Below are 17,032 nucleotides of genomic sequence, written 5' to 3' on the forward strand. Positions count from 1 at the left end.
TCAGTTTCTCCCAACCATTTTGTTTTAAAGCCTTTATTATTATTCATTTTCATGCAGTTTTGACTTATTATCTCCCTCCTCCCCTCGATGAGATGAATAGCAGCTGGGCGGTTTCAGCCACCTGGATCTGCTACTGCAGCATCTCCTGTTGGACTCCTTTGCAGAGCTGTCCTAAAAACACCAGACTTAAATCTAAGCGTTGTTCCTTACATAAGGCAGCACTTACAAGATCTACAGAGGGTTGATTATGACCTGCTTGTTACCATCTAGCTGACCTTTGCATAACTAGGGCACGGGGCTCAGAGTCTGGCCAGCCGACCTTGGCACTGCTTGGGCAGTGGGCTCAGAGTCAGATCAGCAAGTCGAGTCCCAACCCTGCCCCAAAGTCTCACAGAAAAGCCTGATCAAGAGCTTCTGAGCTTTCGGGTAGAGAGTCTAAGGATGAGGAGAAAGCTATTTGGTCATTTTAGGGGGTAAGTCTTGCAAATAGACATGGGCTGGAGGGGGAAAAAATCCTGAAAGGATCTAGTGTCCCTCCCAGATAGTGAAGTGGGTCCTCAGCTCCCTGGGGAAAGAAGCAGGGCTCCTACAGAGCTCTCCTTACTCCCACTATGAATCAGGGGATTCTCAGGGTACTCAGGGGTAAGTCCTGCATATCCCATACACTCTCAGAATGACAGAAGCAAATGTGTCCTTCACAAGGCAGTGATTACTCCTGGTAATGAATAAATCGGGAAGAAATATGGGGTTAGCCTCCTTCTCCTTTGTCTTCTCCTCCTGAGGGAGTGTTTGCTGGGGCTTTTGTCATACACAGAGTTTCTCTCACAGACCGTCTTCTCTACCATGCTCACTGCCCCTCCGCCATGCCCTGTAGGGATGCAGAGAAGCCTGTGTTCCTCCTATGCAGTTCTTCCTCAGGCTGAAGCCTAATTGGGATTGAGCCTGTCTGGCTTTCAGCCCAAGGACCCTTGGTCTGCCAGGGAAAGATGGTCAGACTCTGAAAGGCAGACTCCACCACTCCATAGGCTGGCTCCACATTAAAGCCCTAGGAGCACTTCAAGCAGTCTGACCAGAACAGAGGGTCCCCACAAAACTGCACCATCATGGGATTACAGGGAGGTAAATGAGAAATCATAGAATCATAGAATATCAGGGTTGGAAGGGACCTCAGGAGGTCATCTAGTCCAACCCCCTGCTCAAAGCTGGACCAACACCAACTAAATCATCCCAGCCAGGGCTTTGTCAAGCCTGACCTTAAAAACCTCAAAGGAAGGAGATTCCACCACCTCCCTAGGTAACATCTCCTTGTCTGATGTAAAGTTCCAGCAGCTACCATGGGACTGTGCTAGAGCATGGAGCCAGTCCGTAAGGAGCAGGTAGGTGTCGGGTTCCATTATTTAGCAAGTGGTGTAGTTTTGAAAAAGTTTCTTAATATTGTTTTATATCCTTTGAGATATAAATATAATAAATCTTTTCCAAAGCATGCTGTATACTTAAAGAAAAACACCTCCCTTTAGTCCTTCGTAAGCTGGCTTCAGTCTCCAGTGAAGTTCCTTAGTAGCAAGGTTCCATGGTTTTTGCTGAGATGCCACAGTGAAGTGGAAACCATCAAATCTGAGCTTTGTGTGTGTTGGAATTATTATTTATGTAGGGGATATTACCATGACACTAATTTAACCGCAAATTCCTTTGTTAAATCCAGACGTTGATCATATTTATACAATTGCTCTAAACATGCCTAAAAAGCCTAAATAATAAACAACTTACTACATCCAAAGAGTAACAAAACATTTGTAAGCATCTGGTCATGATATTTACAAACAGGCTAAACCCAGGAGTTTTAGACCCAATTTAGTCAGTCAGGCATTAGCAATGACCCTTCAGGAGTTCACCCTTTTGTACCCTTTTCATAAACCAGTAATGGCATTGCCTGTTACTAACTTAGCTAAAAACCATGTTGCGGCCAGTTTCAGGTCATTGCTGGTTCAATGTGCACAATTTTTTCTTATTATTAACTAATTATATTATAACTGGGGTTTCTTCTGCCCTTTATCAATTACCCTTCAGGGCTAGGTTTTTCAGTTAAGCCATATTCTTTCAAGGCCTTCTCACAACTGCTAGCAAAACCAGCACTGTACACACAAACCACGAAGCATTTTTTTTTATTTAACTAAGCTAATTTAACTCTGTTCTAGCCTACAGTATGGGGGAAGGAAGGCAAGTTAAAAATCATTTATGTACTGAATGCCCCTCTTACCCATGGTTTTTAGTGCATTTGATGTCTAAAAGTTAACTTGGTTTATTTTTTAAAACTGTGTGCATGTATATGGGTTTATAAATTACAGTATGTCAATTTGTGTGTGTGTGTGTATAACTAATGTATTTGCAAGTTACTTTTATATTTCTGCATATATTAGTTAGTGTAAGACTGGGTCTTTTGGCTTGGTAACTTTTCAGCTGGAGTTTTAAAAGCTGCAGAAATTGATGTGTTTGCTCCCTACATTTCATCGAGGAAAAAGGGTATGTTAGGTCTTGTCTATGTGATAAAAGTTGCACCAGTTGAAGTTAAATAGGCATACCTATTTATGTTAAACTGGTGCAAATCCCTGCATGGACATGCTTATTTTGTTAAAAGGTTGGCTTATTTTGGTTTAGCTAAAACTGATTACTTACATTAATTTATGCTAAACCAAAATAAGCCTGGTTTAAAAGTGAAATAAGTGTGTCCACACTTTTTGGCACCAGTTCAAATAAATTGGTTTAAAAATCACATCTTTAGTTAAACTGGCTCAACTTTCTCACGTAAAAACAAGTCCTCAGTAATACTTAGTGAGAAAGTCAGTTGAATTTCAATTTCCATAATTCTGACAAGCTTCAGTTGTCTGATAGGTCTGCTGGTTTGTGTGTTGTTTTTGTAATGTTTGTTTTAAACTGACAACCAAAAAGTAGCATGGCTCAACCCATTAGTTTCACTGATCTTAATTAAATCTCTGCAAATGTTTAGTGACAAACCCAGTATTCAGGGTAATGTTGCCAGCTAGTTCTTCTAGTCCTGTTGTAAAGGTTTGGGGCAAATATGGGTCATTTTCACAATTTTAGGTGAAAATTAAGAAAATCTAAGTGGCTTTGCCAGTTTTCATCAGAAGACTTAATCAAAACCCTCCAATTTAGGTCTGTTTGGATTTTGAGCTGCTGGATTCATTTGATTTCCAAACCTGAAGCAAAACACAGTGTGTCAACCCATATACATTGAAAGCACAGCTCTGACTTTAATGCTCTTAGACTATATTATGACAGTCTTTCCTTACTAAATGCATACACAACTAATTTTTAAAGAAAAGTGCTTCTAGCTATGTGTTTTGTTGTATTTCGTTGTCTTGTGTTTTTGATTTAGGTAAAACGAGCTATTTCACTCTTGTTTATATCTTGTTTTGTTAGTCTTGGTTCGCTATACTGTTAATTTTCCAGTACTTTTAATAGGAAGAGAGACCTGATGGGACGCACGTATGAATATATGAAAATCTATATGAAGTAACTTGATATAAGTTGTTAATTGTAGGTTTTGGCTTATTTTACAGGAGAAATTTAGAGTTGACAGTTGTAAGTATAGTGTATAGTTAATGTTCAGTCAATTTATTCTGCTCATGTCCTTAAGAGTAGTAGTGAGCTTGTGATCAGTATTTCTCAAATGTTGGCAGTAAGAGCTTGACGAGTAAAGAAAAGATATTGTCTGAAATGATTAATCAAACAGAGCTTGTAAATAATACCAATGAGCAATTTATATTTCTCATAAGAATTTTGAAAAAAATAGCAATATTTGTTATGAAAGTATCATTTTTAACACAAACTTATCACTTTCCTTTGCAGTACGTGTCCTACCATTAACTGGAATACTGGTTCTGCCATACCTCTCATGCAGTGGTAAAAAAATATATACTTTAGGTTCTCCCACTACAAAAAAAATTATTTGATGGATGGTAACAGCTTTGCATGTTGTCACTGGTACACAAATTAATATATAGAACATGTACTAACTCCACAAAAGCTGAAGTACACACACTGTTAATTGCAGACCTCTTACAATTATTTTAACTTCCCACAGAATGTTTTTAATTGCTGCACAGATAAATATATTAAGGCTGGAAAATTTAATTTTAAATTACATGTTCTATTAAACGTTTTCTAACTTACCTTTTGTATAAATTTATGCTATTCTGAGTTTTGATCATTACAGGGAAGATAGTAATATTTTTATCAATATAGGTTGAACCTCTCTAATCCGGCACTCCCTGGTCTGGCAACATCCATTGTCTGGCATAGTCGCCGACTCCATGGGTGCTCCAGGGCTGGAGCACGCACAGGGAAAAATTAGTGGGTGCGGAGCATCCACTGGCACCAAGCTCCCCCCTCTGCCGTCCTTCCCCTTCGCCTCTCGCGTACCGGCGGCCCCACACTTACCAACTCCTCCTCCTCCCTCCCAGCGCTTCCGGAGCACCGCAAACAGCTGATTCACAGCGTTCAAGCTCTGGGAGGCGGGGGGTGGGGGGGAGGACCTGGAGCCGTCCTCAGAGCCCCCGGGGAGGGGGCTGGCAGCCGGGACCCCGGGTGGCAGTGGGGCCTGCAGATGGGGGACCACGCTGGGTGCAAAGCCTGGCGGTGCTGCAGCACCTCACGGACCCCTACTTTCCCGGGCCTATGGAGACCCGCTGGCACTCTGCATTCACCTCCTGTGGTTCGGCATATTCTCTGATTTGGCACCAGTCAGGTCCTGAGCATGCCGGACTAGAGTGGTTCAACCTGTATGAAACATATCATTACAGACCTTAGTATCAATTCCATCACCTGTTTCAGTAATAAATAACAGATTGCAGTTCATTTTTTCCACAATAGTGTTTCCTGAAAATCCAACAATTTGACTTTCTGTCATTCTGAAACTAGCTATTGCCCGGAATATATTTTAGATGGTTTTCCCTATATTCCTTATTTTCCTGAAAAGAAACTTATCTTTGGTAAACGTTACCCACTATTTTCCTAAAGGGGGGGTGTGTTGTTTAGTGATTAGAGCAGGAGAGTGGTTGGGTTTATTAGCATTGGCGAAGTCACTGTGAGTATTATTAATTTGTATTACTGGAACAGCTAAGACCCCTAGTCATAGATTAGGACCCCCCATTGTGTTAGCTGCTGTACAAACAGCGAACGAAAAGGCAGTCCCTGCCTGCAAGAAGTTTACAATTTAAGTATAAGACAAGAGACCACAAATGGCTACACACAGGGAATAGAAAGGAAACAATGAGACGGAATTGGTCACCACTGCAAACCAACAATGTAACCGTTTTTAGGTGAAACTTCTCTGTGTCTGTTTATGCTATCTATAAAATGGGTATAACACTACCTATCTCACAATGTATGTTGCAAGTCTTAAAATGTGCAAAGTGATTTGAAATCCTTCTACTGAAAGGAGTTATATGTTAATTATTTCTATTGTACCATCCATAAGTTTCACATGTTAGAATGTGAACATTTGAAAACTATAAAATTATAAACGTTTTAAACTCCTTCTGTGGTATCTATAGACATGTTAGTATCATGAGGTATTAAAAATGCGTACACTCTATCTCAGTTTTAGTCACAAGTTTTTTCTATTTAATTTTACTTTTGGTTTTTGAAATATATATTCTTAGTCAAGTTCTTGCTTTGCATTACTAATAAAAAGAGAGAGATCTTATTCAGTTTACTTCCACTTGAGTTTGAAGCTTTATGTTGCCTTAATTTAAATGGCAGTATATAGTGCCAATTCAGGATACTTTCTCCATTTTTTGAATGAAGCTTGGATTTTTTGTTCTGTAGTTCAGCTGGAAGGACTGATAAAGATGGTATGCACTTCCATCAATTGGTCACTAGGGGGTGATCGGGTAAAACTGTAAGAACTTTAATGGTTTGCATTTATCAGATCCATGTGTCAGCACATGTACCTCCAAAGTGGAGATTTCAAATAATTACCTCTTTTCTTCTGTCCTTGTGTAGCAAACAAATATGTTGTATTAACTGTGACTTTAGAATAATGTTAGCAGCAGCACAATGAGTACTGAACTCCTTCTAAGGACCTCCTGAGGTCCCTTCCAACCCTGAGATTCTATGATTCTAAGGTTATATTTTGAGCTGCTGTTGGTTTGTAGCACTTCACAAAATCATTCATATAAAGTAAAATGAAGAGCTTCTGTGTTGCACAAGTCTACAGGATCCTCAATCTAGATTTATAGCACCAAAACTGTCTATATGTTTATTGGGAGAATTGTATTGCTTAAAGTTACCTTTTTTTATAATGAAATTTTAAGAGATACAGAAATTATTCACATAGAAACTAAATGATAAAATTAGTATAGAAGAAGTGCATTAATTTGCACTCATGTCTGAGAGAATTGCAAATTACTGAGTTGGTGAATAAGTTAAACAAAAATAGCAAGGATAATTCATTGCAAAATTTATAGTAATTTGTTCACACATTTGACATGTAATTTGGTTCACATTATTTTTACATACACATGTTTTGCAGTACACGTGTAAAAGTAACATAGTATTCATAATATCCACTCGGAGCTCTGTATTTTCTGAGGGAGGAAACAGCACTGCTTGTGTGCAAATTATGGGGTATATTGATTAGCAAACTGCAAATTAGCAAGGTTCTACTGTATGACTTAAACAAGAGACCATATTATTATTTAAATCATAAGTAATATGCAGTGTATATTTAGGCAGGTTTTGAATGGATGAATAATTAAGTATTCATAGATAGACGCTATTTTTAATGCCTAAATCTTGCAATAAGTGCTATGTGGGCAGATCCCTGCATCTGAACAGACTCTCGGACTAGTAAGGCTCTATCTAGTCAAAGGCCCATGGAGAGCTCATTGCAGGACCATGGCCAAAAAATGCATTATTACTTTATTGTAATGGCAAGAGTATTTGGAGCCATTCTAAACAAATACTATATACATTTAAAATGGGGTTTTGTAATGTCTGTTTCTTATCCACTAGGTTTAACACTTTGTCATGTCCTATATATTTAATCCACACACAAACAGTAGCGATTAACAATAGAAAAATGAATTTATTTTGGAAATCTATTTCTTAGCATTCAAGGAAAGTTTGCTAAAGGAAAAAAATTATAAAACCTTGTTAGTCACATTAGCTATGATATGATGCTCTGAAGCTACAATACTGACAGCATGCTAAAAGATTTAGTTTGTTGTTTCATTGTGGTATGGAGATTTTATAAATAGTAATTCTTAAACCCTAATTGAAGTACTTTATCTTCAATAAATAGTTTATAAAGATTTAAAACATTTTCTGCTGTTTTTAACAATGTCTAAAATTATAAATCCTGCAGTGATTAACCTTATGTGAATGTACATTTTAAAATATATGTTTGTCATTTATTGTCAAATTGCATACTGTCATATTACAATTAAAATGGCTAAAAGGTGATGGGTATGTCATTAATCTCAACCGTGTTTTGGCATGGCTTATTTTTGTTTTCAGTCCTTTGCTCCATTTTACTATATTCTGATTTTGAATTCTTCAGTGCTACTTTGATGTTACACATCCTGTATTGGTAAGATTTTTTCGTTAATTTTACAGGTCCACCTTCAACCCTTCCTCTAAGCACTCAACCCTCCAGTGGCAGCTCCACTCTTTCCAAGAAGAGACCACCTCCCCCACCCCCTGGACATAAAAGAACCCTCTCCGACCCACCAAGCCCGCTACCTCATGGACCCCAGAATAAGGGCCTAATTCCTTGGGGTGAGTTTTAAAAATGTAAAATAAAACAAAACTTAAGATGTGTGGTGTATATTACTTGCTTCTCTTAGTCAGTGCTAACTGTCCACTGCTGCTATATTTCATGGAATTTCAGAACAATTCCATCCTCAAATAAATCCCCAGGCTCTCTGTGATGTTGCCTGTACCAGTCCAGAGACTGGCAGGGTTTACATCTTTCTGCCAGTAGCAGGATGTAAAAAACAGATTAAGTATTTGTATAATGGGATACTTTGCTGACAAAAACTTTATAGAAACATTTATTACAGACCTATCCAGATAGGCACTTTCTTTTCATAGTAAAGACTAACTAGCCCAGTCAAACTTCTGCTTCTATTTGTAAATCCTGCCTATTCCTGGTAGCTGACACTCTTAGAGGAATTCCTTTGTCATGATAAAGACAAATGTTTTCTGAGGGAAAGTTGCCACCATTCATAAAACCAGCCCCGGCACACCACATTCATCTTTATCCTAAGGCCAGGTCTATAATACAGGCCTATATTGGTATAACTACATTGCTCAAGGGTGTGAAAAATCCACACCTCTGAGCAACATAGTTATACTGACTTAACCCCCTTCCCCTCACTAGTAGACAGCACTATGTACATAGCTGCCCCGCCTCTCAAGGAGATGGGTTAACTATGCTGACTGTAGCTCACGAAAGCTTATGCTCAAATAAATTGGTTAGTCTCTAAGGTGCCACAAGTACTCCTTTTCTTTTTGCAAATACAGACTAACACGGCTGCTACTCTGAAACCTGTCATTATGCTGACAAGAGAAGCTCTCCTGTTGGCATAGTAGCATCTTCACTAAAGCACTACAGTGGCGCACCAGCAGCATTGTACGTGAAGAGAAGCCCTTAGAAAAAATGAGGGGAGGAATTGGTGCAAAGCAAAATGCTATTGTTGCCCCTTTTCAATCAGAGTGGCTAGTCAGAGTTTGGGACCCTCAGGGTGTTCCAGTTAGAAGTAGAAATTGATAGTCTTGCATTTTCTTTCATGTAATCTTGTTTATTTGCATGGAATGTACAAAGTCTCTGCTTCTCCGAACACAAGAGGAATCAAGAACAAGAGGAGCAGTTTCTTACTTTAGAACCCCAAGCCTCTTGGGCTAACAGACCCAAAAGCTCTCTCCCTCACTTTTTCCAGTGTCATGCTGTGCTCGCCGGCTACTGCTGGGCTTTCTTGGTTTTTTCCCTCTGCGTCTCTCTCTGTCTGGTCTGTTTTCAGTTTCTCTGTGTTCTACCTACATACACACAGACCACAAACAATACTCTGCAAAACTCTCTGCCCACACAGTCCAAATTCCTGGGCAGATTCACAACACCTGCTTTTGTTTGTTTGTTTTTGTTTTTATTATAGGTAAACATGCATGTATGCAAGAGACAATAAATCAAACCTCATTTAATATTTTGATCAACTATTTAAAAGAGTCTGTAGACATTACCGACAGATACTAGTGAAAGTGTCTGGCACTGATGATACATTGAGTCTCAGTGTTAAAAAAAAAAAAATCTATACCAAGAGAGATGTTTCAGTCCAATGGCCACTCAAAAAAAATGCCTTTTCCAGTCAACACCATTTCATCTTAGGTCGGAGGTTTCAGATTAACTTATCCTGACAGTTATATTGATTGAAGGATGTGTTCACACCCACTCATGAAGAGGTTTGTGATTGATGCAGTCACCAGTATCTGTCAGCATAATGCTATGTGCAGTAAACATTTGATACTGCTGCAAGTAAATACAGATGGATATATTTTTCTGGGGTATTTCCAAGTGAATATCACAGATGTCCCAAACTTTTTTTTTCTGCCAGATATAGCTTTTTGGACACAATGCATCTCAGGCCCATGTGATTTTACTCTGCACTGAGTCCAGCTGGCAGGATTTCCCTAAGCCCCTTTACCTTTAGGATTTAGGTCCAAAAATTGTTTAATGGGTCACTCAGACTTTACTCAGATTGCTGTGGCTGTCCTATTCTAAAGCTAAAATCTCTGACAAACATAAAAGCCATATAATTAGTCCAGTCAGCAACCTTTGGGCTTACACTAGATCCCAGTCTGATTCCAGTACTGATTTGTCTGTCATCTGTATTTGAGACTCAGGTCAGATTCCAGTATGAGAGATGAAAAAGCCCAATGAACGTGAAAGTTGCTACCTAAAAAGGAAAATATACACCTCTTTGTTAAATTCATCATACCTCTACTTTCTTAAAAACTTGAGAAGTGAAGAGAGGCTTTGCAGCATTCCCTGAAGCACGTCCTTGGCTATTTCAGGACGAAGTGGGGAGTGCATTCATAGATTGAAAGGCCAGAAGGGGCCATTGTGATCATCTAGCCCAGGGGTTGGCAACCTATGGCACGCGTGCCGATTTTTAATGGCACGCTGCTGCCTACCCCACACATCCCAGCCCTGACTCCGGCACCCCCCACACATGCCCCCAGCCCTCTGCCCTGACTCCTGCACCCTCCTCAAACACCTCCAGTCCCCCCACACCCCATGCCCGGACTCTTGCACCCCCCACATTCCCACCCCCACCCTGAGCACCAAACAGGAGCTCCTGCACACACACACCCCCCACATTCCCACCTGCACCCCTCGCACCAAATGGGAGCTGCCCAGGTAAGCACTCCACACCCAAACCTCCTGCCCCAACCCTGAGCCCCCTCCCTCATTCTAGCTCCTGGCCAGACCCTACGCCCCAACCCCCAGCCTGCTCCTTCACCTCCAGCCCTGGGCTCAGTGCACTCCCACCCTCAGCTCAGTGCAGAGAGAGAGGAAGAGAATGGGCTCGAACCAGGGAGAAGGTAGGTACCCACTCTATGTGGGCAGGGCTGGGCTCCCAGACCGGCAGTGGGCTGAACAGGGCCGGCAGCCGGAACCCTGGCTGGCAGGAGCCGGCGAACGGAACCGCAAACTGGCAGCGGGCTGAGTGTCAGTGGGCTGAGTGTCTGGGGTTCTGGCTGCTGGCCCCTTGCCATCCGGGGTCCTGGCCGCAGGCCCCACTCAGCCTGCTGCTCGCCTAGGTGAATGGAACCCCAGGCTGGCAGTGGGCTGAGCGGGCCAGCAGCGTGAGATCAGCATTTTAATTTAATTTTAAATGAAGCTTCTTAAACATTTTGAAAACCTTGTTTACTTTACATACGATAATAGTTTAGTTATATAATATATAGACTTATAGAGAGAGACCTTCTAAAAATGTTAAAATGCATTACTGGCACGCGAAACCTTAAATTAAAGTGAATAAATGAAGACTCGGCACACCACTTCTGAAAGGTTGCCGACCTCTGGTCTAGCCTGACCTCCTGTATTACACAGGCCATAGAACTAATAATAATTCCTAAATCATATCTTTTAGAAAAACATCCGATCTTGATTTAAAAATAGTCAGCGATTTCCAGTTATTAATTATTCTCCCTGTTAAAAATTTACACTTTATTTCCACTCTGAATTTGTTTAACTTCAACTTCCAGCCATTGGATTGTATTATACCTTTCTCTGCTAGACTAAAGAACCCATTATTAAATATTTGTTCCTCGTGTGGATGCTTATAGACTGTACTCAAGTCACCCTTTAACCTTCTCCTTGTTAAAATAAATAGATTGATTTATTTCAATCTATCATTATAATCATTCTTGTGGCTCTTCTCTGAACCCTCCTCAATTTATCAACATCCTTCTTAATTCTGGGCACTTGGACAGGTGCAGTATTCCAGCCATGATCGCACCAGTGCCCAATATAGAGATAAGGTCACCTTTCTACTCCTGCATAAGATTCCCCTGTTTATGCATCCCAGGATCACATTAGCTCTTTTGGCCACAGCATCACACCGGGAGTTAATGTTCTGCTGATTACCCTCCAAATCTTTTTCAGTCATAGCTTCCAGGAATAGAGTCGTTCCCCCACTTTGTATGTATGGTCTACAATTCTTTGTTCCTAGATATATACATTCACAGTTAGCCATATTAAAACGCATATTGTTTGGTTGCACCCCATTTGCCAAGCAATCCAGATTTGCTCTGAATCAGTGACCCTTCCTCTTCATTATTTACCACTCCCCCAATCTGTGTGTCATTGCAAACTTTTATCAGTGATGACTTTGTTTTCTTCCAGGTCAGTGATAAAATGTTAAATAGAATAGAGCCAAAAAACGATCCTTCTGGGACCCCACTGGAAACACACCTGTTCAATGACATTTCCCTGTTTATATTTTGAGACACCAATTAGCCAATTTTTAATTCATTCAATGTGTGCCATGTTAGTTTTATATCATTCTAGTTTTTTAATCAAAATGTTGTGTGGTACCAAAATCAAACGCCTTAGAGAAGTCTAAATATGTTACATCAACACTGTTATCCTTATTGACCAAACTTGTAATCTCATCAAAAAAAGATATCAAGTTAGTTTAACAGGATCTATTTTCCATAAAATCACGTTGATTTGCATTAATTACAATACCCTCCTTTAATTCTTTATTAACTGAGTCCTGCATCAGCCGCTCCATTATTTTGCCCAGGATTGATGTCAGGCTGACAGGCCTATAACTACCTGGGTCATCTCCTTTACCTTTTTTAAAAATTGGCACAACATTACCTTTCTTCCAATCTTGTGGAACTTCCTCAGTACTCCAAGACTTATTGAAAATCAATATAATAGTCCAGTGAGCTCCTTAGCCAGCTCTTTTAAACTCTTAGATGCAAGTTAAATGAACCTGCTGATTTAAAAAACATCTAACTTTAGTAGCTTCTGTTACCCTGAGTTTTCAGAACACAAAGCAGTGGTAATTTAACTGTTTCTCTCCATGTGGTATCAGGAATAAATCAATGGGGGCACACCTCCTCCATCTGATACATGATTGATACAAACCAAAATGCTTTTATCTAAAACTGCTTTTTAATGAGATCTCAAGCACACACACACATATATACCAGTAAATTCAAAGCATTCCAAACATTTATCGTTACCCAAAAGTCTGAAATTGTTTCAAGAAATCAGCAGCCAGGCTTCAGGTGGCTCCCTCCTTCTATCTAGCTGCTGAGGAACGTAGGTGTCAGATCCTTTCCCAAGAAAAAGCTTCCTCTGACTGCTCCAAAGAACACTTTCTAACAAAATCTTTTATAAATTTTATCCAGACAAAGCACATAAATCACAGTAGCCCCTAATAGGCTAACAATTTCCATGGCAACAGCCAATAACAATTCAGTATTCTTCTTATCGGCAAAGCATTTCTAGTCATAACAATAAAACTTACATGTCAGTGGCACCTAAAACCAAGGCTATCCAAAAATTCCTTCTATTTTCATGGAAGCTTAACTCCCTGTCCCAACCTCCCATTCTGATTAGCAGAACTGCAAAAATGCAGCTGCACGGCCTTGCCTCTCACGGTCCTAAAACTATTTCTAGCTAGGTGATGACTGGGTTTTAGCTGGCAGTGTTTGAACATACAAAATGGAAAGAATGTCAAATTCTGCGGATACACTTCTCGCTAACATCCTCCAGAGATACAAATGTGTTGTTATCAACATACGATGTGACTGTATCATCAGTTTTTCCCCAAATACAGAACAGAAATATTTATTGAACACTTCTGCCTTTTCTGCATTATTATTGATAATTCCAATCTAGTAATGCACTAATACATTGTCAGGATTCTTTTTGTTCCTACTATATTTTAAAAACACCTTCTTATTGTTAACTCTTCAGGCCATACATTTCTCCTTATGTTCATTTGCTTCCCTTATCAATTTTCTGCAATTCCTAATTTTGATTTATATTCATATCTTCCATTTGTTATGTTTTCTTTTTTTATAGCTGTCTTCACTCCCCCCCAATGCATCTGGGGATGCGGGGGGAATGTTAGCCCACGAAAACTTATGCCCAAATAAATTTGTTAGCCTCTAAGGTGCCACAAGTACTCCTTGTTCTTTTCACTTCCCCGGTAAACTAAAGTCAGGGACCCTCACAAAGAAACACACTTTGAGATTTTGGAGCTAGTGAAAAACAAACTAAGAAAAAAAACTCTTCTTTTAAAGCTTTCGTTACTAGATGGATAATTCAGTTAACTAATCAGACCCCTAATTGAACATTATCAGTCAGGATGTCAGATCCTCTGACTCCGAGTCTGAGTGAAATTGCTTCGTAGATCTCAGAAAATTATTTCTCCTACAACTACAAGGTGGACAGGTTGTCTTCAAGCAGGCAGGTCTCAGCAAAAAAAAAAAAAAAACGGCTTTTTTATTCATGATATAAAAATCCTTCATTGTCCAGCGCTTTCTGAGTTACTATGCCTTGGGGCCCACCTACTCTAACAGTGGAATTTTTATAAATGCTTACGATTAGCCTAACTCTGCTCCCTTTTGAAGTCAATGGGAGTTTCTTTACTATTGACTTCAGTGGAAGCTCAGTTAAGCTGTTGCTTAATGATTTTGAAAATCTCAATGTAATCTTCTTATCGGATATGGAACTTTCCAAGCCCATTTGCAGTGCAGAGACCTCAGATCACCGTCAAATCTAGTCAGAGGGCAGAGCACATAAAGTTTCCTTATCTTGTCAATTTTTTTTTATCAACTTTCCCTTTATATTTTTAGTAGTTTACATTTAACACAGTGCTCCTTCCTTAGATATTTTTAAGGTCAGGCTTGACAAAGCCCTGGCTGGGATGATTTAATTGGGGATTGGTCCTGCTTGGAGCAGGGGGTTGGACTAGATGACCTCCTGAGGTCCCTTCCAACCCTGAGATTCTATGATTCTATGTACTGTACTTGCTTTTTTGTCTCTGCTGCTGCCTGGTCGCGTACTTTTGGTCCCAAATGAGATTGTGGTTGACCGGTCAGTTGGTAACTTTGGTATTCATAACTCTGAGGTTCTACTGTATGCAATTTCATTTTCTTTGTATAGAAATTCTGTGCTTTCTTCTTGACTTTGATCATTAGGTATAACTTCAGTAAATTCACTTTCTGTGGAATGAATTTAACTGAAGTTTTGGTGTCAGGGGATCAAATGATATGAATGAAACACTTTTAATGTCACACTTAAGGATCTTCAGAAATAGGGTTATAGTAGGAAGAGTTGATGATAATAATAGGGTCTCTTATACAAAGAAGGTAGTGTAAGTGCAACTGCTCAAGACTTGGAGATTCTAGTGATTATGAAGCCAAGTTTGATGTTGACGGTTCGGATATTCTGACTTCAATTTTTTCTTCCTCCACTTAATGGCAGAATTGAGTAAATGGACTGTTTCTTACAATAATATAACAATCCTTACAAAATCAGTATTTGTTTTGTGAATAAGTGCTAATTCATGATGGCTTTTAAAAAATAATGTGTTACTTCCAAAGCAAGATGCTGCACTTTTTTTGCCCTTTCCTTGTACTGCCTTCCAACAAAATAGTTGAGGGACAATGTTGTGAAGTATTTTTTTCTTGTTTCAGAGACAAAATAAATGCCCTGAAGTAGTGACTGTAGTCGGATTTGCTTTTTCTTGCCAGTGAATAGATGCTATCAATGACAGTTTTTCAAACATATGGTATGCAGGAGGTCAGAATAGATGATATTAATGGTCTTTTCTGGCCTTAAAATTTATGAGTCTATGAATGAAAAATACTCATTAAAATATACTTAGGTTTATATGGAAAATAATGGGAAAGCTGCAAATGTTTGTTTTATATGATAACCGCTACCTGCATGTTTCTGTTCTTTTATTCTCCATTTTAAAAAGTCTAAGTAATTTATATCCCCTTAGGTAATGATTTGGGTCCACCCTCAACTAAGACTGCAAACAAGTTTGAGGGAATGTCTCAGCAGTCAAGGTAAGATTTTATGTATTTGCATATAGTAATGTTGTGCATGATGTGGCCAATTTATAAACTGTGGAAAATCAGCTGTTAATTTTCTGAATATTCCAACTATACAATGCATTCTTGCTCTCGGGCTCTGCCAAACCTCTTGAATCAGTTTGAAGCAGCCACAAAGAACTGAAGCTCTGGATGGTACAGACAAAATTATGGCAGCAGATGCTGCTGCTGTTTTCTCTCATCAAAATACCATTGGAACTAGAGAAAGTTGCACTAGGCTGTGATCCAGGAATTTTATTCTCATGTCGCCTGCTGACGCTAAATAATTCTGTGTGCTTCACCACCCTCATTCCTGAACTAGATCATGTGCCCCTACCATACACTAACACAAGGTTACACAAGTTCACTTTTGGCATAGCTTGGACTAGAACCTGGTTCCCTAATATGACAGATATAAGTCTCATCCGTTTAACCACACATTTCTCAGTCTGACTGATCTGTGCATTTGTAATATAAGCTACTCTTGCATATAAAACCCACTGGTTCGATGCATTATGCATTGATGCAAAAAATAACACTCTACTAGGTGGAACATAAAAAGATCCTAGAATCTAGAAGATTAGGGTTGGAAGAGACCTCAGGAAGTCATCTAGTCCAACCCCCTGCTCAAAGCTGGACCAACACTAACTAAATCATTCCAGTCAGGGCTTTGTCAAGCCAGGCTGTAAAAGCCTCTAAGGATGGAGATTCCACCACCTCCCTACGTAACACATTCCAATGCTTCACTACCCTCCTAGTGAAGTAGTTTTTCCTAATATCCAACCTAGACCTCTCCCACTGCAACTTGAGACCATTGCTTCTTGTTCTGTCATCTGCCACTACTGAGAACAGCCTAGCTCCATCCTCTTTGGAACCCCCTTTCAGGTATTTGAAAGCAGCTATGAAATCCCCCTCACTCTTCTCTTCTGCAGACTAAATAAGCTCAGTTCCCTCAGCCTCTCCTCGTAAGCCATGTGCCCTAGCCCCCTAATTATTTCCGTTGCCCTTCACTGACTCTCTCCAATTTGTCCACATCCTTTCTGCAGTGGGGAGCCCAAAACTGGACACAACATACTGCAGATGTGGCCTCACCAGTACCGAATAGAGGGGAATAATCACTTCCCTTGATCTGCTGGCAATGTTCCTACTAATGCAGGCCAATTTGCTGTTAGCCTTCTTGGCAACAGTGGCACACTGTTGACTCATATCCAGCTTCTCGTCCAGTGTAACCCCTAGATCCTTTTCTGCAGAACTGCTGCCTAGCCATTCGGTCCCTAGTCTGTAGCGGTGCATGGGATTCTTCCATCCTAAGTGCAGGACTCTGCACTTGTCCTTGTTGAACCTCATCAGATTTCTTTTGGCCCAATCCTCTAATTTGTCTAGG

The 17,032-nt window shown here is 39.9% G+C and overlaps 1 protein-coding gene across 7 annotated transcripts in view; it reads left to right on the plus strand.

Moving 5' to 3' along the window:
• Window positions 1–17,032, plus strand: part of ASAP1 (ArfGAP with SH3 domain, ankyrin repeat and PH domain 1) — a 372,441-nt gene that overhangs the window by 333,901 nt on the left and 21,508 nt on the right. For 4 of the 7 annotated variants that reach the window (XM_043539090.1, XM_037892008.2, XM_043539091.1 and 1 more), the window contains 2 exons: window positions 7,639–7,800; window positions 15,558–15,624. In XM_043539090.1, the coding sequence (XP_043395025.1) occupies window positions 7,639–7,800; window positions 15,558–15,624 (229 nt within the window). Of the gene's footprint in view, window positions 1–3,867; window positions 3,922–7,638; window positions 7,801–15,557; window positions 15,625–17,032 lie in introns of all 7 variants that reach the window. The other 3 variants (XM_043539088.1, XM_043539089.1, XM_043539092.1) reach the window with 1 other exon arrangement.

Source organism: Chelonia mydas, chromosome 2 (assembly GCF_015237465.2).
Source record: "Chelonia mydas isolate rCheMyd1 chromosome 2, rCheMyd1.pri.v2, whole genome shotgun sequence".
NCBI lineage: Eukaryota > Metazoa > Chordata > Testudines > Cheloniidae > Chelonia > Chelonia mydas.